Here is a 25311-nt window from a genome sequence, read left to right on the forward strand (position 1 = left end):
TATCCTGTGTCCTCGGTGGTACCCTGCCCTCTGTCTTATGACCAATCTGATACCTTTTTGATCACTTGCAAGTTTTCCTACTTTGATAGTATTAATTTTAATCTTTTGTTTCGGATTGATCATCACAATTTCACTCAATTTTTAATCTTTTGTTTTGGATTGACCATCACAATTTCACACCCTTTAAAGTTTAATTGAAATTAGATGAGTTTGATTGTTGCACACATTATTCCTCCAACCAATGGGTGAGCAGGGTTGGGTGGGGCTGAGGGACCAATCGGGTGCGGCGGTCCTCCAACCAATGGACGTGAACGAGAGGCGGGACTAAGGTGGAACCACGTGATCGTCGCGCGCACCCAGCTATGCGCAGGTGCAGTGTTGCTGCAGAAGTGCTCTCCTTCCGAGACGGCGGTGAGTGAGCGGGCTGATGGCGAGTCACAGCGGCGACGCGGAGCGAAATGGATACAGTGTTGAATATGTGGTTGTATAAACCTCGGCTGTATCCCCGAAACCCGAATTAGAAACTCCGAGTCCTGGGTTTGCAGCAAACGAGAAAATGGCTGCAGGCCTCAGGCCGGGACTGGCCGCGGTTTCCGCCGCCATCTTTGTTGGGGGATGGAGTGCTGCGTGATGTGTGCGCGGTCGCCATCTTTGTTGGGGGATGGAGTGCTGCGTGATGTGTGCGCGGCCGCCATCTTTGTTGGGGGATGGAGTGCTGCGTGATGTGTGCGCGGCCGCCATCTTTGTTGGGGGATGGAGTGCTGCGTGATGTGTGCGCGGTCGCCATCTTTGTTGGGGGATGGAGTGCTGCGTGATGTGTGCGCGGCCGCCATCTTTGTTGGGGGATGGAGTGCTGCGTGATGTGTGCGAGGCCGCCATCTTTGTTGGGGGATGGAGTGCTGCGTGATGTGTGCGCGGCCGCCATCTTTATTCGGGGCACTCATCACCAGGAGCCCCTCATTCAAGGGGAGGATTATCCACAATAAATTGAAACTGTAGGAAGTGTTTGTTTCTTTTGAGTTAAAAATCACACACCACCAGGTTATAGTCCAACAGGTTTAATTGGAAGCACTAGCTTTTGGAGCGTTGCTCCTTCATCAGGTGGTACAGGAGGGCTCCATCCTAACACAGAATTTATAGCAAAAATTTACAGTGTGATGTAACTGAAATTATACATTTAAAAATTGATTGTCTTTTAAGCCTTTCATCTGTTAGAATACAGTGATAGTTTCACTTCTTTGCTCAAAAGCTGCATGCATTCGTGTAGAAATCTGAGCTCAAAAACTGTATGAATTTATGTAAAACTCTGTTTTCTCACTTTTTTTAGATTAGAATCAATCTAAACATCAGGTCATAGACAGAGAACACAGGGGGCTAACACCTTCAACATGTTATCTAGCTATCACCATTGTTAACCGCTGACCCGAGAATACAACTTTTTAAAAAAAGGTTTTGTGATTTACGCATGCAAGAAGTGAAACTATGACTGTATTCTAACAGATGAAAGGCTTAACACACAAACAATTTTTCAATGTATAATTTCAGTTACATCACATTGTAAATTTTTGCGATAAATTCTGTGTGTTAGGATCGAGCCCTCCACTACCACCTGATGAAGGAGCGGCGCTCTGAAAGCTAGTGTGTTTCCAATTAAACCTGTTGGACTCTAACCTGGTGTTGAGTGATTTTTGACTTCGTACACCCCAGTCCAACACCGGCATCTCCAAATCGTTGTTTCTTCTGGATTTCTATCCCGGGGCGTCATTGATAAATTTTGTGAATTAATTTTGCAGGATTCTCAGAGGGGGAGCTCGAAACAGTCACTAGATTCAAGACCTGACACTGCCTCTGGATTCACAAGGATCTGAAAATCATCAGTCTTTGACCGTGGAATGATCCAGCCTCTGTCTCCTGGGAAGAGTATACAGTTATGGATGTGACTGTAAAAGCACTGAGGTGTGGTACAATTGCAGCATTTAAAAGGCATGTGGATGGGTATGTGAATTGGAGAAAGTGAGGACTGCAGATGCTGGGGATCAGAGTTGAGAGTGTGGTGCTAGAAAAGCACAGCAGGTCAGGAAGCATCTGAGGAGCAGGAGAATTGACGTTTTGGGCATAAGCCCTTCATCAGGAATCAGGGGATATGAACAGGAAGGGTTTAAAGCGATTATGGGCCAAGTGTTGGGAAATGGGACTAGATCAGGTTAGGCTATCTGGTCAGCATGGACGAGTTGGGCTGAAGGGTCTGTCTTTGTGCTGTACATCTCCATGATTCTACATCCAATATAATGCAAAGAATTGCAAATACCAGAGATCAGAAACAAAAACAGAAATTTCTGGAGAAATTCCGGTCTATCAGTATCTGTTGTGAGAAAACAGATACTCAAACTCTGATCAGATCACTCCGAAAGTATATATTCAGCTCTGGCTTTCACACCTGAGGCAAGATTGATCCTATTGCCCTTAAAGGTGAGTGTAGAGTCGAAGCTTTGTTTTATAAGGGTTTACTTATCGAAGTATGTTTTTAAAAAAGACATTACATATATTTTTGTAACAGTTAGAACAGTATTTAGGCAGTTCAGCCCATTAAATACATGCTGGCTCTCAGTAGAATGATCCAGTCTGTTTCATTACCTACTCCAGCTCCAACACCCTGCAACTTTATTTGCCCCGTGCTTTTCATTTATACTCTCCGTTTTCACCACTACCTTGGACTCTTGTTCTGCACGTGACCAGTCACCGCATGAAGAAAAATCTATTTCCTTGTGAACACCTTTAACCCTGTCTCACCTAATCGTGGTGCCATCGTAGAGCATATAAGACAGAAATCAGCCTTGAACCCAGCAAGTCTGTGCTGCTAATAATACAAAAAATGCATGCAGCCACTTTTCCAGCACTGGGCCCATAGCCTTGAATGTTATAACATTTCAAGTGCTCATTCAAGTACTTGTTAAAGGTCGTGAGGTTATCCGCCTCAACTGTCATCCCAGGTAGTGAATTCGAGGCACCCATCATTCTCTGGGTTAAAATAAATTGCTCAATTTCCTACAGACCCCTCAGTAGCAACAGAGGCAAGGAGAGGCATATTGGGAGGCAGATTTTGGAAAGTAACAGGGTTGTTATCATGGGTGACTCTAAATTCCCTCATATTAAGTGGAAACTCCTTCATGCAAATAGTTTGGATGGAGTAGATTTTGTGAGGTGTGTCCAGAAAGGATTCCTGACTCAATATGTAGACAGACAGCATCAAAGGAACAGGAGAATCGACGTTTCGGGCATAAGCCCTTCTCATTCCTGAAGAAGGGCTTATGCCCAAAACGTCGATTCTCCTGTTCCTTTGATGCTGCCTGACCTGCTGCGCTTTTCCATCAACACATTTTTAAGCTCTGATCTCCAGCATCTGCAGTCCTCACTTTCACCTCCTCAATATGTAGATAGGCCAACCAGAGGGGGAGTTCATATTGGATTTGGTGCTAGGCAATGAACCAGGTCAGCTGTCAGATGGGAGAGCATTTCGGTGATAGTGATCACAACTCTCTGATCTTTACTATAGTCGTGGAAAGGGATAGAAGCAGACGGTATGGGAAAGTATTTAATTGGGGGTGGGGGTATTACAATTCTATGAGGCAGGAAGTGTGGAGCACAATTTAGGAACAGGTATTCTCAAGGAAATCCTTGACAGAATTGAGGATGTCAGGAGCACCTGCTGTGAGTTCTGGATAGGTTTGTCCCACTGAGGCAAGGAAGGCATAGTAGTCAAGAGGAAGAAGGAAGCTTACTTAAGGTCGAGGAAGCAAGGATCAGACAGGGCTCGAGAGGGTTATAAGGTAGCCAGGAAGGAACTGAAGGATGGGCTTAAGAGATCTAGTAGGGGGCATGAAAAAGCCATGGTAGGTAGGATAAAGGTAAACCCAAAGGCATGAGGAACGCTTACATGAGGAACAAGAGGGTGGCCAAATTGAGGGTAGGACTGATCAGGGATAGTGGTTTGTGTCTGGAGGTGGAGGTGGAGGAGGTAGGGGAGGTCCTTAATGAATAATTTGCTTCCCTATTCAAAAGTGAGAGGGACCTTTATCGTTTGTGAGGACAGCTTGAAGCAGGCTGATGTGCTCGAACAGGTTGATGTTAAGAAGGAGAATGTCCTGGAAATTTTGAAAAACCTGAGGATAGATAAATCCCCGGGGCTAGACAGGATAAACCCAACGTTTCTACAGGAAGTGAGGGAGGAGATGCTGCACCTTTGGCGATGATCTTTGCGTCCTCACTGTTCACTGGAGTAGTACCAGATGATTGGAGGTTGGCAAATGTTATTCCCTTGTTCAGGAAAGGCAATAGGGATAACCCTGGGGATTACAGACCAGTCAGTCTTACCTCGGGAAAGGGGATAAGTGGGCACATTATTGGAGAGGATTCAGAGAGATAGGATTTATGGTTATTTGGAAAAGCATAGTTTGATCAAGAGATAGTCAGAATGGCTTTGTGAGGGGCAGGTCATGCCTTATAAACCTTAATGAATTCATTAAGGATGTGACAAAGCGCATTGATGAAGGTAGAGCAGTGGGTGCGGTGGATGTGGATTTTAGCAAGGCATTTGATTAGATTACTTATAGGGTGGAAACAGGCCCTTCGGCCCAACAAGTCCAACTGACCCTCCAAAGAGCAACCCATCCAGACCCGTTCCCCTACATTTGTCCCTTCACCCAGCACTACGGGCAATTTAGAATGGCCAATTCACCAAACCTGCACATCTTTGGACTGTGGGAGGAAACCGGAGGAAACCCACGCAGACACGGGGAGAATGTGCAAACTCCACACAGACAGTTGTCTGAGGCAGGAATTGAACCTGGGTCTCTGGTGCTGTGAGGCAGCGGTGCTAACCACTGAGCCACCGTTTGATTGCGTTCACCATGGTAGGCTCATTCAGAAAATAAGGAGGCATGGGATACAGGGAAATTTGACTGCCTGGATACAGAATTGGCTGGCCCAGAGAAGACAGCGGATGATAGTAGATGGGAAGTATTCAGCCTGGAGGTCGGTGACCAGTGGTGTTCTACAGGGATCTGTTCTCAGACCTCTGCTCTTAGTGATTTTTATAAATGACTTAGATGAGGTATGGAAGGGTGGGTTAGTAGGCTTGCCGATGATGCATAGTTTGATGGAGCTACGGATAGCGTGGAGGGCTGTTGTAGGTTGCAGCGGGACATTGACAGGATGCAGAGCTGGGGTGTGAAGTGGCAGATGGAGTTCAACCTGGAACAGTGTGAAGTGTTTCATTTTGGAAGGTAGGGTTTGAATGCAGAATACAGGGTTAAACCAGGATTCTTGGCAGTGTGGAGGAGGAGAGGGATCTTGGGGTCCATGTTGACAAATCCCTCAAAGTCGCCACCCAAGTTGATAGGGTTGTTAAGAAGGTGTATGGTGTTTTGGCTTTCATTAACAGGAGGATAGAGTTTAAGAGCCTGAGGTTATGCAGCAACTGTATAAATCCCTGGTTAGACCACACTTGGAAATTGTGTCAGTTCTGGTGGCCTCATTATACGAAGGATGTGGAAGCTTCAGAGAGGGTGCAGAGGAGATTTACCAGGATGCTGCCTGGACTGAGGGGTATGTCTTATGAAGACAGATTAAGGCTTTTCTCATTGGAGTGAAGAAGGGTGACTTGATAGAGGTGTACGAGATGATTGGAGGCATAGATAGAGTGGATGGCCAGAGACTTTTCCCGAGGGGACATAATTTTAAGGTGATTGAAGGAAGGTTTAGCAGAGATGTCAGAGGTAGGTTTTTTTTTTAATAGTGAGTGGTGGGTGTGTGGAATGAACTGCTAGCAGTTGTTGTAGCGTCAGATACATTAGGGTCAAAAAATGTGGTGCTGGAAAAGCACAGCCAGCCAGGCAGCATCCGAGGAGCTGGAGAGCCGACATTTCAAGCAAAAGCTCTTCATCTGCATCTGCAGTCCTCATTTTCTCCTCAGTTACATTAGGGACATTTTAAGCGACACATGGATGGTAGTGAAATGAAGGGTATTATCCTAGAAGTGGATAAAAGGTCAGCACCACATTGAGGGGCCGAAGGACCTGTCCTGTGCTCTACTGTTCTATGTTCTAATTCACATCTAAGCCTCTTGTACATTTTTCTTTAACTTTTAAAACTGTCTGCCTGGGTTACTGACCCCACCACTAATTAGAATAGATTCCCCTTATTTGCCCTGTTCATGAGCCTCATAACATTTCACACCCCAGTCAGATACCCCCTCAGCTTCGTCTGCTCAAAGGAAAGCAACCCCAATCTGTCTGTTCTCTCTTGACAGCTAAACCACTCCAGCTCGGACAACATTCTGGAGAATCAGACCTGCACCCTCTCAGGTGCAATTACGTTCTTGTGGTGTGACAAGTCAGAACTGCACGCAATACAGTAGCACGCTGAACTCGCATTATTTTCCGCACAGTCATAACCTTGGTCATGTATTAGATACCTTGACTGAAAAAAAAATCAAATACCGCATTTGCCTTCTGAATCACCTTATCAATCTATCCTGCTGCCTTCAAGGCTCTATGGACACAGACACTCTGTCTCTCTGAACCTCCATATCTCCCATGGTCATACTGTTCGTCATGTGCTCCCTTTATCGAACACACCAGAATGCCTCACCTGTCTACTCCCCTTAAATTCCTTATGGATTCAGGGTTCACCACACCTTCAGGTGGAATGTTCCAACTGAATGGGAGAGAGTGGAGAATTGAAATAACAAGTCACTGTAAGATCAGGGTGCAGCTTATGGACTGAACAGAGGTTGTGACCATTCGGTCTGTGTTTGTTGGTTACAGTGTCAAGCAGATCACAACACAGTGAATACAGTCACTGATTTGCCAGAGGTATGTGAAAATCACGCTTAAAAATCACATAACATCAGGGGATAGTCCAATAGGTTTATTTGGGAGCACTAGATTTCAGAGCGCTCCTCCTTTTTCATCAGGGCACAACCACCTGAAGGAGGAGCATCGCTCCGAAAGCTAGTGCTTCCAATTAAACCTGATGGACTATAACCTGGTGGTGTGTGATTTTTAACTTTGTCCACCCCAGTCCAACACCGGCCCCTCCAAATCGTGAAAATCACTGCTTACATCTTTCAAACTTCGCGAAAAGCATTTTCCTAGTACTGGCCAGACAGATTGACACCGGCGAGAGTGTGGTGCTGGAAAAGCACAGCAGCTCAGGCAGCATCCGAGGAGCAGGAGAGTCGACGTTTCGGGCAAGAGCCCTTCATCAGGAAGGAGGAAGATTTACACCTTTGCTCAGCTCAGTTTCAAAACCGGCTTTTGTGTTTTGTTTGACGCTTTTTTTTTCTTCTGAATTTATCGACAGGGTATTGGAAAAGGAAGACGTGCGGTTCTGAAACTGAAACCAACGATCACCCTGGGATCTGACAGAGACATTGCACCCTCAGTGTAATCTGACTGTGAACATGAATGAAAATAACACTGACCCCGGTGGGGAGAAACCATTCACGTGCGCTGTGTGTTTCCGGAGTTTCGGCCAATCAGCTGGCCTGTTAAGACACAAATGGAGCTGCGGTAGAGAGAAGCAGTGCAAATGCGGAGACTGTGGGAAGGGATTCGATTACCTGTCTGAGTTGGAAACTCACCAACGCAGTCACACCGGGGAGAGGCCGTTCACCTGCGCCGAATGTGGGAAAGGATTCACTCGGACCTCGGAACTGCTGAGGCATCAACGGGTTCACACTGACGAGCGACCTTTTAAATGCTCGGATTGTGGGAAGTTCTACAAAAGCTCTGGGGAGCTGACCTCCCATCGATTTGTTCACACCGACGAGACGCCGTTCCGATGTTCTCAGTGTGGGACTGGGTTCAGAAAATTGGATTACCTTCACCGCCACCAGCGCATTCACGGGGAGAGGCCGTTCCCCTGCCCCGAATGTGGCAAGGGATTCACTAACACGTCCCGCCTGCTCACACACCAGCGTGTCCACACGGGGGAGAGACCATTCATCTGCTCAGAGTGTGGGAAGGGTTTCACTCAGTCTTCTCACCTTCTGGAGCACCGTCGAGTTCACACTGATGACAGGCCTTTTAAATGTCCAGACTGCGGCAAGTGCTTTAAAAGTTCCGGGGAACTGATATCCCACCAGCGTATTCACACTGATGAGAGACCGTTCAGGTGCTCTCACTGCGGCACTGGCTTCAGGCAATCATCTCAACTCACTGCCCACCAGCGGGTCCACACTGGGGAGAGGCCGTACAGCTGTCCCAAGTGCGGGAAGGGATTCACTCACTCATCCCACCTGCTGACACACCAGCGAGTTCACACCGGGGAGAAACCATTCGCCTGCTCTGTGTGTGGAAAGCGATTCAGTCACTCCTCCACCCTGCTGACGCACCAGCGAGTACACACTGGGGAGAGGCCTTTCACCTGCACCAAGTGCGGGATTGGATTCGCTCAGTTATCTGCCCTGCAGACCCACCGACGGGTTCACAGTGGCGAGAGGCCTTTCAAATGTCCCGACTGCGGGAAGTGTTATAAAAGTTCCCAGGGGCTGACGTCCCACCAAAGTGTTCACACCGGGGAGTGGCCCTTCACCTGCTCAGAGTGTGGGAAGGGCTTCAGTCAGCTTTCCGGCCTGGCGACACACCAGCAGGTTCACACTGGGGAGAGACCATTCACCTGCACCATTTGTGGGAAGGGATTCACCCGATCGTCCAACCTACTGAGGCACCGGGGAGTTCACAAGACACTGCAGTGATTGGGTTTTTCAGTGGCATCCAGGACCGAACTCTCTTCACTGCGGTCTGTTTCTATGCAAATGGATCACCTTCAGTCCAGTAATAAATGAAAGAAACCAGTTGTGTTGAACACAGTTTGTCAGTTCTGTATACCTCTCACCCGGAGTTAGTTCTTCTGAAAGTAGTCTCCCTCTGTCCTGTCTCTCCATCCTGACCTCAGACAATAAGCATGAGGGGCAGATTGGCGCTTCTTTGTCACTAAGACTGTGACAATCTGATCAGCTGCATTTGCTGCTCCCCTCCCTCCACTAGTCCATTGTGCCGCACCATCTAGCATCTTGCTCCTTGTCTAAGTGCAGAACCTGCACCTTTGTGCTGAACTTCACCTTTTTTATAAAAAAATAAAAAAAAATCACTGCTGCTATCCATTTAATGGCACTCAGCCAATTTTGTGTCCATGTTGTTGCTGGAAGTAATGGAGGCTGGTACAATTACAACGTTTGAAAGGCAACTGGATGGGAATATGACTAGGAAGGGTTTAGAGGGTTGTGGGCCAAGTGCTGGCAAGTGGGACTAGATTAACTTAGGATATCTGGTCAGCGGAGACCAATTGGAGCGGAGAGTCTCTTTCTGTGCTGTATGTCTCTATGACTGCACTGTTGCTCACAAGCCTGCTGTGTGGTACTTTATCAAATGCTTGCAGGAAGTCCACATGACCCTATGATCATCATTTACCCTTTCCTTTACCTCAAGAAGACAGCAAATATTGTAGTTGGACTTGATTTTTTTTTCTTGAACTCTGTTTTCTTTAATTAATCATCCTCTTTTTTTTTCCCCCCCCAATTTGTCATTTTAAGTACAGGTACACAATCCTTTATCCAAAATCTTTGGGGCCAGTTGTTTTTCGGAATTGGGACTTTTTCAGAATAAATGCCATTTTCAACGGTGAAATTTTTAAAAAACTTTACTGAACAGCAGACGCACGTGTGATTACTATGAGCGCTGAGACACAATTGGCGCCTGTCGATGCTGGGCTGGGCCACGCCACCACATCAAGTCTGAGTGATATGGTTCGCATGGGTGTGGCGTCGGTCACCTGTTCGCACGCCAAAATGACATTCCACGGAAGACATTTCGGAGCTTTTCAGACTTTCATATAAAGGATTGGGTACCTGTCCAAAATAATAATTTTGAGAGGCTTCCAAACCATCGGGATTAAACTGGTTGGCTTGTCGTCGCTCAGCGTATCATTATTTCTTTTTACAAAGGCAAAATGTTTACAATTCTCGTTTTCTGACGAAAGCACTTTGTCTAAAGAAGGCCAGAAAATAGTGCAGTTGCCTCCTGCTCTTACTTCCCTTCGCAATGTTTCATCTGCTGTCACTTTAAGTAGGCACCACTTGTTCAAAAGCATCCTTACTTGAATACTAGTTTAAACAGATGGTAGCAGAACCTTCCTATGAGCGCCCACATTTTCACTGTACCATACCGTTTTAATTAGTTTATCTCCAATAGTTTGGCTTCTATTTCTGCCCTCCTTGTTGCCTCTACTATTTTCCTCACTTCTACGATTGTTCACGAGATTTTGTACGTCTGTCATCTCGAGTTCTGATGTGAATTTTGAAATTTGCCTATTGAAGTGTGTTTCCTGTTAGATTCTCGGGAAAATTACTTGGTTCGATAAACATTTAGCGTAATAAAATTGTGTTATTTTAGTAACCAGTATTGGTGTGGAGTGTTTTTTAATAAATTGTGTGATTGAGTTGTAGATGTTTAAAGTCTTCCACCCTCAAATTGTCCCATCTCTGTCCTCTAATTAAAATGATCTGTAGATCCTGCAGTAGTACTCGGCGCATATTTGACCACTATATTGATTGACTTCCTTCATGTCATATGTTCACTTTGGCAAATAATCAGACAAAACAAATCAAGAGTAAGTACAGTTGCTGGTTAGGTGACTACCCAGAGTGCCCTGAGGCCCAGAAATTGCCTTATCTCACCAGAAGACAGTGTGGCGGTGGTGGGAAACATTGCGCAGGTGCACTGTCCAGCGTGACGGAAGCATGTACAATGGGACCTGATCAGGGAGGTCAGCCTGAGAGGAATGGGGTGAGAAAGCAGGAGGAGAAATGGTGGCGGTTGGTAAGGCTTACCAAACGTCTGCTGGAGGCCACAAGCGAGCAAGATGCAGATTGGGCTCCAATTTGACAATTGTTGCATCAACAACTGCCATGTTTATCGGGGGGTGGGGGGGGGAAGCAGTGGGGTGTCAAGCTTTCTAGGGAGACGTCACATTATTTTACTGTTTGGCATCTCGGGTAGTTTCATCTTGTCTTTGAAGGCGAGCATCTCTGTCTGAATTGTGAAAATTACTTATTCCCTTAATTCTATCTGTATCGTTTGGAAAACTTGGATGTATGGTTCAGTTGGTGACCTCCTACATCAGTCCCATTTATTTATGCAGGGACCCAGAGTAATTTCTGAGCCAAGTTAAGTACTTGTATAATATATGGACTCGGCCCTTAAAGTATTTACATTTTGGAAATCAGGCAATATAATGTGAACTTCAGGCTACATTGTATCTGGTGATCCACGTGCCTGTGTCACATATAGCTGACTTCCAAAGTGGATTTGAATGTTCGTGTAAATGTAATAATGTGGGAACAGTGGAAATAGGAGATGGCCATTCTGTGCATTAAAGCTGGCTCAATGTTAAATTAATCTTTGATCGACCATCTAACCCAACACTGATTCCACACTATCCCAGTATCCATTGCTATTATTACCATTAAGAAAAAAACTGTCGATGTCTGTTTTGAATGTGCCAAATGATGCTCCTTAGTCCCCAGGCGACTGATATCTGAAGATTCACCATCCTCTCTCACTGCCTGTGTCTGTCGTGTGTGTGCACCTGTGCTGTCCTTGCTGGGTTGTCAGCTCTAACTACACGCATGACACCAGCCAGTAGATTAATTGGATCGGTGCTAGTGGATGGTGTGGGGCAACTGTTTCACATGCAATCTTAGCAATTCGTGTTCCCTCCTCGGAGCTGAAGGGAATTGTGCAAGTTCGTTGTGAGGATTCCCTCGTTGCAGTCCTGTAAGAGAGAGAGAGATTAATGAAATGGAAACATGTCCAGCTGATGATTCATCATTTCAGGCTCAATTTCTTGGCTTGTGCACACACTAAACGGATGCATTTTTTAGTCAGGATGCACCTTTGCCCTATTCCTCTGATCCTTTACTTTCTGGGGTCTGCACTGTTCTCACCATCGATACATTTAATCTCTCACAATATTGCCCAGCATCAGGGCCTTCTCAGTTCAAGGTGACCATGTAATTAGGTGTCTACTTCTTGGTATTTTGCCACTGGATTTCCACCATTGCACCCAATAAAAGACACGCACTCTGGACCCCTTATTTCAGTGGATCCAGTTGTCAATCATGATGCGACAGAAAAAATGACAGCATGCAATTATTTGGAATAAACTGTCGGGAGTTTCAGGCACCTCAGCAGTGGTTTTGGAAGAGATTACAAAGCCTCAGTGAGGACAAACTCCCAAAGTGGCTCTGGATTGCACAGTCCCTTCATAATTAGTCTCATTTAAATGTTCTGTGGTAAGAGTACAATTCACTGTGTCCAAGTGAATCATCACATCCACTGGGTCAGCATCTAGTCAGGGTTTGCCAGTTGAAAAAAAATTCTAAGAATAAATCAAATACATGAGACAATCTTTCAATATTTACTGACGTTTTTTTTAACTTCCTCCTTTTAGTTCGAACAGCCCCCATCTGATAAATAATTAAAGGCATGTAATGCACTGTTCCGTCGCTCAGGAATGCTGAGGCATTGAGCAGTGCTATTGAAATGCAAGTTTTGCGTTACTTCAGTCACTAAAAAATGACAGAATTGAGAAATGTAACGGTACTTTCTAATTTCCAAATGCCAGCATTTCTCTCTGTATCTGTTTCCCTCACATGGGTCTCCTCTGTATCTATCTTTCTGCATCAAATCTATAAGACCACAGGAGACAAGAGCAGGAATAAGTCATTCGGCCCTTCAAATTTGTTCCACGTTCATTAGGATCATGGCTGATTTGACTTTCCAGCTTCTTGCCCATTTCCCCACGCCCCCTTCTGCTCAGGAATCAATCTATCTCAGCCTTAGATATACACAAGGATTCTGCCCCACAGCTCTCAGTGGCAAGGAGTTCCAAAGACCAATGGTACTCCAAGATAATAAATTCCTCATCTCATTTAGAAATTGTAATTCTAAGACTATGCGCTCTGGTCCTATGCTTTCCTCTGAGGGAAAGCATCTTCTCAGGATTTACCTTATCAAGCTCCTCAAGAATCTTTTCTGTTTTAGAGTCATAGAGATGTACAGCATGGAAACAGACCCTTTGGTCCAACCCGTCCATGCCGACCAGATATCCCAACCCAATCTAGTCCCACCTGCCAGCACCCGGCCCATATCTCTCCAAACCCTTCCTATTCATGTACCCATCCAAATGCCTCTTAAATGTTGCAATTGTACCAGCCTCCACCACATCCTCTGGCAGCTCATTTCATACACGTACCACCCTCTGTGTAAAAAAGTTGCCCCTTAGGTCTCTTATATCTTTCCCCTCTCACCCTAAACCTATGCCCTCTAGTTCTGGACTCCCTGACCCCAGGGGAAAGACTTTGCCTATTTATCCTATCCATGCCCCTCATGATTTTGTAAACCTCTATAAGGTCACCCCCTCAGCCTCTGACGTTCCAGGGAAAACAGCCCCAGCCTATTCAGCCTTTCGCTATAGCTCAAATCCTCCAAACCTGTTTTACATCTGTTCTCAATACTAATATATTCTTCTACCTTCCTTGTCTGTTTCCCTCCTCTTGATTGCTCTCGGCAATGCTGATTCTTCCATTGCTACTGGTTAATTGCCCCATTCTTTATTTCCAATTATATTAATGAACTTGAACTTCAATAAGAAAACAAAGTTTTGCCATGAATTAGCTTAAATTTCAGTGATTTAATAATTTAACACCTATCTAGGATCAGGTGTGCTTTTGTTGGGCAAGAATATTGAAATTTATATTTTGACATAAGCTTAATTAATTGTATATTCTGCAGTTGACATTAAAGTCCATAAATTGAGTTATGCAGTTGTAAGACTAAATGAGGTACTTAACAAGGCTTCTCATTAAAGGACAACTCAATTACACACGTAACAGAAAGGAGAAGAAAGAAAACATTATACAAGGACAAATTTAGGCAGAATGAAAATATGTCTTCAAGTGGTGAGAGTGCAGTTTTGCTTTGGTGATGTGTGCTTGCTTCCTGAACTGTGGTTTCAACTCCTCAGTTAAAGATTCCAACCGATCAAAGAAAACAATCATCTTTAGCTTTATTTATTGTCTTTGGATGGAATCTCAGTATTCATTTTTCATCTTTCACAAAATGTGAATGCTGATATTGTTCAGAAATATTATTAAATCTGTATTACATACATGCATCTGCATTCTGTGATTCCTATGATGTTGCTAAATCACAGTGACAAAACTGGATACTATCAGTATCAGTGCTACTTTAGTGTTGATCTTACCTCGACATTCAAGGTATTGGTACCAATGAAGTCATCTCTCACCCCCACCCCCATGACCACTAATTGGAAATTTCAGTCTACACTTTCTTTTTTTAACATTGCTCTTTCTGAGCATTCTGTATTGTAATGACGTGAGATCCCTGTTGGCCGGTGTTTCACATGTAGCAAATATCCGTCGAGTATGAACTGAACATGCATTGAATCTAGACTCAGTATGTCAACAGTCCAACCAGGGCAGCTGTTATATTGGACCTGCTTTTGGGAAATGAACCAGGCCAAGTGAGTGAAGTTTCAGTGGGGAGGATTTCAGGGAGTAGTGACCATCATACCATGAGTTTTAAGATACTCATGGATTGGAATAACAGCTGTCCTGTATTGAAGGTGTTTAATTGGGGGAATGCGAACTACTACAATATTGGGCAGGAACTGGAGGAATTTGACTGGAGGTGGCTGTTTTGGGGGTAAATCCACATCGGTTATTTTGGAGTATTTCAAACAGCCGTTGATAAGAGTTTCAGGAGCAGCATGTTCCCGTGAAAATGAAGGATAAACATGGCAAGTTACGTGAACCTTAGATGAGCAGGGACGTTTGTCAAAAAGGGAAAGGAACAAAATATAAGATCCAGGAGGATAGGAACTGATGAAGCCCTTGAAGTACATAAGAAAGTAGGAAAGAACTTAAACAAGGAGTTGGAAGGGCTAAAAAGGGTCATGAAAAGATGTTAGTAAACAGAATTAAGGAGAATCCCAAAAAGTCCACACCAACCTCCAAAGAGTAACCCACGCAGACCCATTCCCCCACCCTATATTTACCCCTGACTAATGCACCGAACCCACACATCCCTGAATACTGTCGACAGTTTAGCATGGCCAACTCACCATAGCCTGCACATCTTTGGATTGTGGGAGGAAACCAGAGCAGCCGGAGGAAACCAGAGCACCCAGAGGAAACCCATGCGACACATGGGGAGAATGTATACACTGCACACAGACAATCGCCCGAGGCTGGAATCGAACCTGGGTCCCTGGTGCAGTGAGGCAGCAGCGCTAATGTTATGGTTGATAGGAATGGCCAGGACACAGAGAAGTTCTCAAGATGATAAGCCTTTATTTGCAAATAAAAGCTGTGGCCATCAGAGCAGACAACCCTGAAAAGCCTGCGAATTGTGAATTTCCAGAATTTGAAAGTACTCCTAATTTTTGACTACTGCAGTCAATACTTTTTAATACACAAATAATGCTTTACTTTAGCTTTTCTGACTTCTACTTGCTGTTCCTAATAGTGACAACATCCATCATTTCTTTGTTGTTTAATACAAACATCAGAACTTTATTTTGAATACTGAAAGTTGATATTATGTTGCCTCAACCATGACCTGAATGGGATTTGAGAGCGTAACAAATACAGTTTCATCCTCTGGTGAAAATGTATAATGTTAAAGATAGTTAAAAGAGCAAGTTCTAATTTTAGATACAGATACTCCTGAGCGAACTGGTTTCGACTATTGTAACTATCATTTTTCAGCATTTGAGTCTAACTTGATCTCACTTGTTTTGCCTTAAAGTTGCCTTCAGTCTTGCAGAAAGGTAAACTTGAAGTAACTTTTACACCCTTTTGTTCTTACATTTTCTGGAGGAGGAGCATTATCAATCTATCTCTACAATTGTGAATCTGAAACTTACTTCATAACGCACCTTAAAATTAAGGAGGGAAAGGCAGTGATTTGTTGGGGATAGTTAACATGGTTTTGTGTGTGGGAAATCATATTTCACTAACTTGCTTGAGATTTTGAAAAGGTGACAAAGAGGATTGATAAAGGTGTTGTTGGACAAGTAAAGCTTTCAACAAGGTTCCACATGATAGACTGGCTAACAAGGTTAGATCACATGCAATACAGGGAGAAGTAGCTATTTGGATAAAAGGAATTAGCTGAAAGGTAGGAGCCAGGGGTGCAGTGGAGTGTTGCTTTTCAGACTGGAGGCCTGTGACCACTGGTGTCTCGCAGGGATGGGTACTGCTTTTTGTCCTTTATATAAACGATTTGGATGTGAATATAAGAATATGGTTACTAAATTTGCAGATGACACCAAAATTGGTGGTGTAGTGGACATTGAAGGAGATTACCTCAGAATACAGCACCTTGATCAAGTGAGCCGATGGGCCAAGGAATGACAAATGGAGATTAACTGAGATAAATGTGAGGTGCTACATTTTGCTCGGCAAGACGTTTGGGGGCCTGGGGAGTGATGTCGAGCAAAGCGTGCTTAGAGGACAGGTTCATAGTTCCTTGAAAGTGGAGTTACAAGTGGACAGGATACTAAAAGTGGTGTTTGGTATGCATGATCAGTGCACTGAGTATAAGGGTTGGGAGGTCCTGTTGTGGTTATACAGGACATGAGTGAGGCCACTTTTGCAATGCTGTGTTCAATTCTGGCCTCCCTGCTGTAAGAAGGATGTTGTGAACCTTGAACGGGTTCAGAAAAGATTTATGAGCATGTTGCCAGGGCTGGAGGGTTTGGGCTACCGGGAGAGGCTGAATAGACTAGGGCTGTTTTCCCTGCAGTGTCAGAGGCTATGGGATGACCTTCACAGAAGTTTATAAAATCATGAGGGGCATGGATAGGGTGAATAGCCAAGGTCTTTTCCCCAGGGTGGAGGAGTCCAAAACTAGAGGTTTAAGGTGAGAGGGGAAAGATTTAAAAGCGACCTTAAGGGGCACCTTTCTCACACAGGGGGTGGTACGTGTATGGAATGAGCTGCCAGAGGATGTGGTGGAGGCTGGTACAATTACAACATTTAAAAAGTACCTGGATAGGTATATGAATTGGAAGGGTTTAGAGGGAAATGGGCCACGTGCTGGCAAATGACAAGATTAATTTTGAATATCTGGTGTGTACGAGCAAGTTGGATCAAACGGTCTGTTTCTGTGCTGTTCTGTCTGACTGTATGACGGTGAGAGTACTGTAGTGTTTATGCTGTTCTAAAAGCCACACCCTATCCCTGTTCCACGAGCATAACCAATCACACTCAGCCTACATTATTTCCCCTTAACCAATCAGACTCTGCCACAATTGGATTGCTGCAGCTCATCATGTTGGGCCATGGTTATCTTTCTTCACCTTTTGTCACCTGACAGGCCCCGCAGACACGCAAGGCTGACTCGGGCACATAACCCAGACCTTACACTCACGCAGCATCCCAACATGTTTTACTTTGCAGTTATGTATTCATATTTACCACGCTAACCACAGAGCCACCATGCCGCCCCCTCACCCACTGAGCCACCGTGTCGCCCCTGAGTCCTTCGGCATTTAGATTAGATTACTTACAGTGTGGAAACAGGCCCTTCGGCCCAACAAGTCCACACCGCCCCGCCGAAGCGCAACCCACCCATACCTCAACATTTACCCCTTACCTAACACTACGGGCAATTTAGCATGGCCAATTCACCCTGACCAGCACATCTTTGGACTGTGGGAGGAAACCAGAGCACCCGGAGGAAACCCACGCAGACACTGGGAGAATGTGCAAACTCCACACAGTCAGTCGCCTGAGGCGGGAATTGAAGCCAGGTCTCTGGCACTGTGAGGCAGCAGTGCTAACCACTGTGCCACCGTGCCGCCCAGGTGGGGGTATGCCGGGTGGTTTCGGCACCCCAAGTAACATGCATGGGCTGCAGAGTCGCAAAGACCGGGTTACAACCGTTGGAAGATAAAATTAGGGCAATCGAAGGTGCCCCGACTCTCATGTCCGTACCAGAGTTAAGTGTTTCGTTGGTGAACTGTTATGGGAAGTTCATACTCGATACACAGCGTTAATCACAACTAATAGGCCCATTGTTTACCAGCAGGCAATTTGAGTATTTCCTAAAGCTGAATGGTATTCGCTACATAAGGACAGCTCCATACCATCCATCTATCCGTCATTCATGGTCTGGCAGAAAGAGCAGCCCAAACTCTGAAGGCAGATTTCCAGAACATCCCAAGAAATAACAGTTTGGAAGGATATTGTTCGTGAAGTCATTTTGTTTAATGAAGTCAGAATGGAACAGGTCGGCTACCAGTCAGCAACTTGTTCGGTTCAGCTGGCCAGTTGAAAACATTATGTTTAAAGGTTCATGTGGTGCATTGGTAGTATCCCTACCTCTGGAACAGGATGCCTGATTTGGGTTCAAGGTCCCATCTCTTCTAGAGGCACGTATAAGCATCTGTTAACAAGTTGGTTCGTAAATATCCAGTGCTCCAGTTTGTGGTAACAGAATGACAATTTGGTCACAGGTTGTGAAGAGCCACAGATTGGCTGAAAATCAATTTCATAGCTTACCATGATTGCCATGGCTAGTAGGATGCGAAAGATGCGCATCAGAAGAAAATGTCAAGTCAGAATGCTTTGTCCAACTCACACTCCAGAGATGTGAGTATAACATCCCGGCTGACTGTTCAGTGCAGCACTGAGGAACTGCTGCAGTTTCAGAAATGCTGTCTTGCAGATGTGGCAGTAAACCCAATCATGTGGGTGCTGGAGATCGCATGGATTCTCATAAACTACCTGTACAATCACGGCAAAAGAAGAAAGAAAGGCAGATCCAGTCAGCTTTAGCGAGAAGTGGGAACCACAGGAGACAGAACGCTTTATCACTTTTTTGCAACTCCCTTTTTCAAAAAAAAGGAAACACTGTGTTTTTAACCATTGAAAGAAAAGAAATCCCTGAGATTATTGTTTCACTGGTTAAGCTAATTTAGTTTGATGTTCTGAATCCTGGAAGTTGCACAAGGTTTTTACTTCATTGGGTCAAAGAAGAAATGATGAATTTTGTGTAATTAATATGAATGTGAATTTGAAGACTTGAAGGGGTCCAGGCCGTGCCAACGTGGAGACTTCCTTTTTCCCTTGTGAGACTTGGACATCGCTGGCTGGCAAGCATTTTTCTATTGCCCGTCGCTAGTTGCCCCTGCAAAGGTGGTGGTGAGCTGCCTTCTTCAACTGTTGGAGTCCACATGCTGGAAGTTGTCTCTCACTGCAATTATGGAAAGGAGTTCAGGAATTTTACCCAACGAAATGAAGGAATGGTGGTATTTGCAAGTCAGGACCGGTGAGTGGCTTGGAGGGGAACATTACATGGGGTGGTTTTCCCATTTATCTGTTGCCCTTGTCCTTCTAGTTGTAAGTGGTCATTGTTCCGAAGCTGTAAGGGGTTTTGTACTTTTAAGAGAGTTGAAAAGCTAGCAATGACTTAGAGAAGCACAGAGAGTCTGGAACAACGTAACGCTTGGTCAGAACAGCTCTCAGATTGGGTTTTAAAGGGTTCACAGCCGGGTATAATAATGGATGCTTCACAGGCGAACAAAGTGTGTTTGGGATACAAACCCGCTCCTCAGAGAAAAATGCACTTTCCGCCAAGAGGCCAGTTAATAATGCAGTATACTATGTCGCCCTTTCAACTATTGTTGTCCCAAATGGAGTCTGTCTGTCAGTTACTCCTTCTGAAATGCATTAGCTGTTTGGACTGTTCCAGTAGCTTACTGTTGATGGCAACTTGCACAACAGGTTTCCCCCAGACTAATCTGAAGGAGCTGCGTCAGTTGGATTAGCGTTACGAGTTGAAGCCTCGAAATATTATTTTGTTTTTGCAATTATATTCACCGGGTGACTCTATTTTCATCCTTGTACTCGGCCTGAAAAGAGGTGTGAATCATCCACCCGAAACCCAACTTCTCAAGAATACTTTTAAAATGTATCGATTTTCAGCAACCAGCACTTCGCTACATCATTTGCAAGACATTGTTGTCGCTACTTGGAATAAGGTTTACCTTCCATCTTTAAATGCTGCAGATGGTTCTGAACCACCTTATGAAACTATGGTAAACCACATGTTGCACATCCGTTAGGAGCTGCAAACAAGCTCTCCCGCAGCTCTGCCTCGCAACTGAGGAACAGCATCTGGCGAATGGTTTTGTTTTGCCACAGACGCCATCATACTTTTCTGTGCACTTGTAATTCAAATCGTTACCTCGAAGCTATGTTCTCATGGCAGTTTACCTCCCATTTTATTTACCCACTCTCCAGTCCTGTGCAAATGGGATTAATTGTTCCAAATCGATGGAACTGCAGTCTTTTGAACAGTGCGTGCTTTAAAATGTAATTCACTGTTAACAGTATGTCACTTTATACCCAATCACTGTTACCAGTTTAACCTTCATTGCAGATGTCTCAGAAAGAGTTAATCCTGATCATGTTATGCAGGTTTATACAATACTAAAACAACCACAATTTTGTCAAGAATAATCCAAACACTGATTTGAGGAGCATCAATATTCTAAAGGTAAAGTTGCCAAAGTCCACTGTCCCATTAGAGCGAGACTACTGGTAGCATGTTCAACTAGAGATTCACCAGGCACCTGGTGAAACGGTGAGGGGTGAGAAGGAGTAACCTTCATGGTGACCTCAATTAGTCTCAGAATTGAAGCCACGCGATCAGCGTCACTCTGCATTGTGAATCAGCTGCCGAGCCAACTGAGCTAACCATTGCCAACCACGCCCTTCACCTGAGACTTGGTGACCCTCAGGTTAAATGGCACTAGTTACCTCTGGTAAGAGGGCAGCCTTGTGGTCCTCTGGGACAATGTAGACTTTACCCTCACCACAGATATTATCTCACCATCACACACTTGGGAAAGCCATGAGATAGGTGCCTCGATTTGGTTCCGACTCGAGATGGTTTTTCTGAAGATATTCACAACCCCACACCTATTTCAAGCATGATGCAACTCTCAGGTGAAGGATATGTTTTCTTAAAATGTTGCACATCATACTACTTGTCACAACCTTTGAATTTCTTTAGGTTTTATAGGAAAAGAGGTGATATTAAATTGTCCTGATGCGGGGAAATTGATATCCACTTTGTGTATAGCAAGATCCATAAATAACAGTAGGACACTCACCAGATAACATGTTTGGGGATGTTATGAAGGATTATGTATACCGTGTAAACTCACTGTTGTAGAAATGTACAACGCGTAAAAATGCCTTTGGGTCCAACCCAACAGCTCCACTCAAAAGCAATCCCATTTGCCAGCACTTAGCACTATAGCCTTGTATGCCTTGGCATCATAACTGCCCACATAAACACTTCTTAAGAGGGTTCTGCCTGTGCTACCCCTACAGCCAGTCAGTTCAAGATTCCAACCACCCTCTGGGTGATTTTGTTTTCTTACATCTCCTCTCATTGAGTCACAGAGTCATAAATTGTGCTATCTTTGAAGAAGTGGTATCATGTACATGAGAACAAGTGGAGTTTAAATTTAACATGACTTCGATAAATTTCCTGAATATTTTAATCCTTGAAATGTTATTTGTTAGCCTCTAGTTTGCATGCATTTGTTTTGTATTCATGTAGATACATATTATTTTGCCTTAAAGCATAATTTGGACCAATGTTATGTGAATTTATTACAACATAGAAGGGAAAAGGAGGGGATAACAATAATAATCCAATGGTTTAGACTACGGCCAATCAGTCTGTAAGGCCAGTGGGGTATGGTTAATCCCTTTGTCACCATTTGAGTTTTCTCTGGTTTGGGGTACTAAGTCTTGGCATTACTCTATTTCTCAATTACTGATTGAAAATGGCTGTCACTGGTCATTGAAAATAAAAAAGGAAAGAAGACAAAGAGGAAGAATAAAGCAAGAATTTTGGATACTATAAGAAAACAATATCAATTTGCTGTCCTGATCTGACATTGGACATTTATATTTGGTTTCATTCTGTCTTCACTGCCTGAACTTGACCTTTAATCTCAAGCTTTGTCCTGACTTTCTCTTAATAAAGCTGCTCCATAGCTGAATATTATTGCAATATCAGATCCTTTTCTCAACAAAGTGCAAGTTCACACCAGGAAGATGTCATTCCGTATGTGGGAGAGGATCCTTTTGTTTGTGCAGCCTCATTGCACTTCTCATTGTAAAAGATCTTTTTCATTATTTGCACAGAATGGAGGGTTTTCAAAGCAGTGAAGTTCTATTAAAGTACCAGTGCACTCACTGGAGGAAAACTAGTCACTTGAGTTGAGTGTGGAAAGGGATTCACTCTGTCCTTCAACCTGCAGACACACTAGTGAGTTCCCATCTGACTGAGTTATTGGATTCTGTTGTTCTCCTCGCCACTTCCATTCAGTATGAAAATGGCGGATCATTTAACTCAGTATCCTGTCCCACTTCCTCCCCATAGCTTTTGATCCCACAAGCTTCCACAAGCTTCAGTGTCTCGACCTGTGGACACTCACCACAGGAATGACTGCACAGTGTTCTCCACAAACAATGTCCCAGATGGACATTTCAATTCTCATTCCACTCCTTGGTAACATATAGTCTTTTCACTTGGAATTCTGTGCAGTGTGATTGATTAGTACCCCTCCACAACCATCTCTCAATGACTGAAGCCAAAGGAGGAAGATGCTCTCAGCATTCCACGCAGTTGTGAAATATCACAGAGAGAGAAGTGGTTTCAGGCAGGATAGGTGATGGCAATGGGGGCTTTTGTTTTCTCTTTATGTTGGTACTACTTGCTAAATGGCCCTATAAGTGCAAGAGAAACCTTTTGACAGAATTTGCCTTATTATTTAAGGTCTGTACTACCAAACAACTACAAAATAAGAAGTATAAATGCAATAATGATGCAGCAGAAGAGGGTGTACATTTGGATAACACTTTAAATGGAAGGACAACTTGAAAAAGTGATTAATGAAGCAGACAGTATGCTAGGCATTATTAGTAGGGGTGGCAGTAGTAGTGTCACCATAGTCTCAGAGGACCATTGGACTGCTCTCATTAGGGAAAAACGGCTGTTTGGTGAATTTAACCAGGGTCACCATAACTCAAGCAAAAGGAGAGGTTGAGGAGGTGGCTCAGTGGCTAACACTGCTGCCTCATAACACCACGGACCCAGGTTTGATTCCACCCTCAGGCACCTGTCTGTGTGGAGCTTGCACATTCTCCCGGTGTCTGTGTGGGTTTCCTCCTGCAAGTCAAAGATGTGCAGGTTAGTCGAATTGGCCATGCTAAATTGCCCGTAGTGTTCAGGGATGTGTAGGTTAGGTGCATTAGTCGGGGGAAATGTTGAGTACTCGTGTAAGAGAATGGGCTGGAGTGGGTTAGTCTTCAGAGGGTCAGTGTTGATGTAGGCCAAGTGGCCTGTTTCCACACTGTAGGCATTCAATGAGAAAGTGGAGGTCCATGGTGACATCAGCCAGGTGAACTGAACTCCTGCTGGTGGCATCAATCCATATCATAAATGAGTCAACAGAGTAAGCAAGTGATGTTGAATTTCTATGGATTAAGCCTCAGTTAGAATATTCTGTTCAGTTCTGGTCTCTGCACTTTAGGAATATGTGAAGGCTTTGGAGAGAAAGGATTCAAGAGAATGGATCCAGAGCTTGGAGGTTTCAGTTATTGATTATATGGCCTCTTGATGGCTGAGAGGACATATAATCAAAGTATTCAAATTCAGGAGTGAAATGGACAGAGTAACTAGGCATTCTGTGACAGGATTGAGAATGAGACGGCACAGATTTTAAGTAATCAATACAAGAATCAAAAGTTATCTAAGAAAAAAAAGAACTCTTTCAGTGGTTCGTGTCTGTAATGTACCACCCAAGAATGTAGTTTCAATCAAGGCATTCAAAATAATCTAGATGGCTATTTGAAATGGAAGAATGTGTCGGGTTCCTGGAAGAAGACTGGCAAATAGTGCTAATTAATGCTAAGCAAAACTAGAAATTGCTGGATAGGTTCAGCAGGTGTGGTATCATCTGTTTAGAGAAATCAGAGATAATTTTTTGGGGTTCACTGACCCTTCCTCAGAACAATTCTGAAGAAGAACATAGAACATAGAACATAGAACATAGAAGAATACAGCGCAGTACAGGCCCTTCAGCCCTCGATGTTGTGCCGATCAAAGCCCACCTAACCTACACTAACCCACTATCCTCCATATACCTATCCAATGCCTGCTTAAATACCCATAAAGAGGGAGAGTCCACTACTGCTACTGGCAGGGCATTCCATGAACTTACGACTCGCTGAATGAAGAACCTACCCCTAACATCAGTCCTATATCTACCCCCCCTTAATTTAAAGCTATGCCCCCTTGTAATAGCTGACTCCATACGTGGAAAAAGGTTCTCACTGTCAACCCGATCTAACCCCCTAATCATCTTGTACACCTCTATCAAATCACCCCTAAACCTTCTTTTCTCCAATGAAAACAACCCCAAGTGCCTCAGCCTTTCCTCATAGGATTTTCCTACCATACCAGGCAACATCCTGGTAAACTTCCTCTGCACCCGTTCCAGTGCCTCCACATCCTTCCTATAGTATGGCGACCAAAACTGCACACAATATTCCAGATGCGGCCGCACCAGAGTCTTATACAACTGCAGCATAACCTCAGGACTCCGGAACTCAATTCCTCTACCAATAAAAGCCAGTACGCCATATGCCTTCTTCACTGCACTATTTACCTGGGTGGCAACTTTCAGAGATCTGTGTACATGGACACCAAGATCCCTCTGCTCTTCCACACTACCAAGTAGTCTACCATTAGCCCAGTAATCCATCTTTTTATTACTCTTACCAAAGTGAATCACTTCACACTTAGCTACATTGAACTCCATTTGCCACCTTTCTGCCCAGCTCTACAGAGTCACTGAATCTGAAACATTAACTCAGATTTTTCTCCACAAATACTGCCAGACCTGCTGAGCATTTCCAGGAATTTCGGTTGACAGTTCTGATTTCCAGCAACCTTTTGGTTTTTACTAATTCATGCTAATTTGGACATGCTAATGTAAGATGTGCAGAATGGACTCTTTCAGCATTGCAACAATAACAAAGATGGGGGGGTGGGTCATCCATTCAGATTCTTGCTCAGATTCTGTTTGAGATAGAATCAGTGTAATTTATTTTCTGACAGTGTTATTTGACTC

General features: G+C 44.3%; 1 protein-coding gene across 1 annotated transcript in view; it reads left to right on the forward strand.

Annotated features, from left to right (window-relative positions):
• The first annotated feature begins 355 nt into the window (after positions 1 to 355).
• LOC140460475 (uncharacterized) overlaps positions 356 to 25311 on the forward strand; it is a 30628-nt gene continuing 5672 nt past the window's right edge. The window contains exons 1-4 of the mRNA XM_072555023.1: positions 356 to 411; positions 1794 to 1956; positions 7363 to 8457; positions 8542 to 8709. Of these exons, the coding sequence (XP_072411124.1) occupies positions 7463 to 8457; positions 8542 to 8709 (1163 nt within the window). The 5' untranslated portion in view covers positions 356 to 411; positions 1794 to 1956; positions 7363 to 7462. The remainder of the gene's footprint in view (positions 412 to 1793; positions 1957 to 7362; positions 8458 to 8541; positions 8710 to 25311) is intronic.

This window comes from Chiloscyllium punctatum, chromosome 36 (assembly GCF_047496795.1).
Source record: "Chiloscyllium punctatum isolate Juve2018m chromosome 36, sChiPun1.3, whole genome shotgun sequence".
In the NCBI taxonomy this organism is placed as follows: Eukaryota; Metazoa; Chordata; class Chondrichthyes; order Orectolobiformes; family Hemiscylliidae; genus Chiloscyllium; species Chiloscyllium punctatum.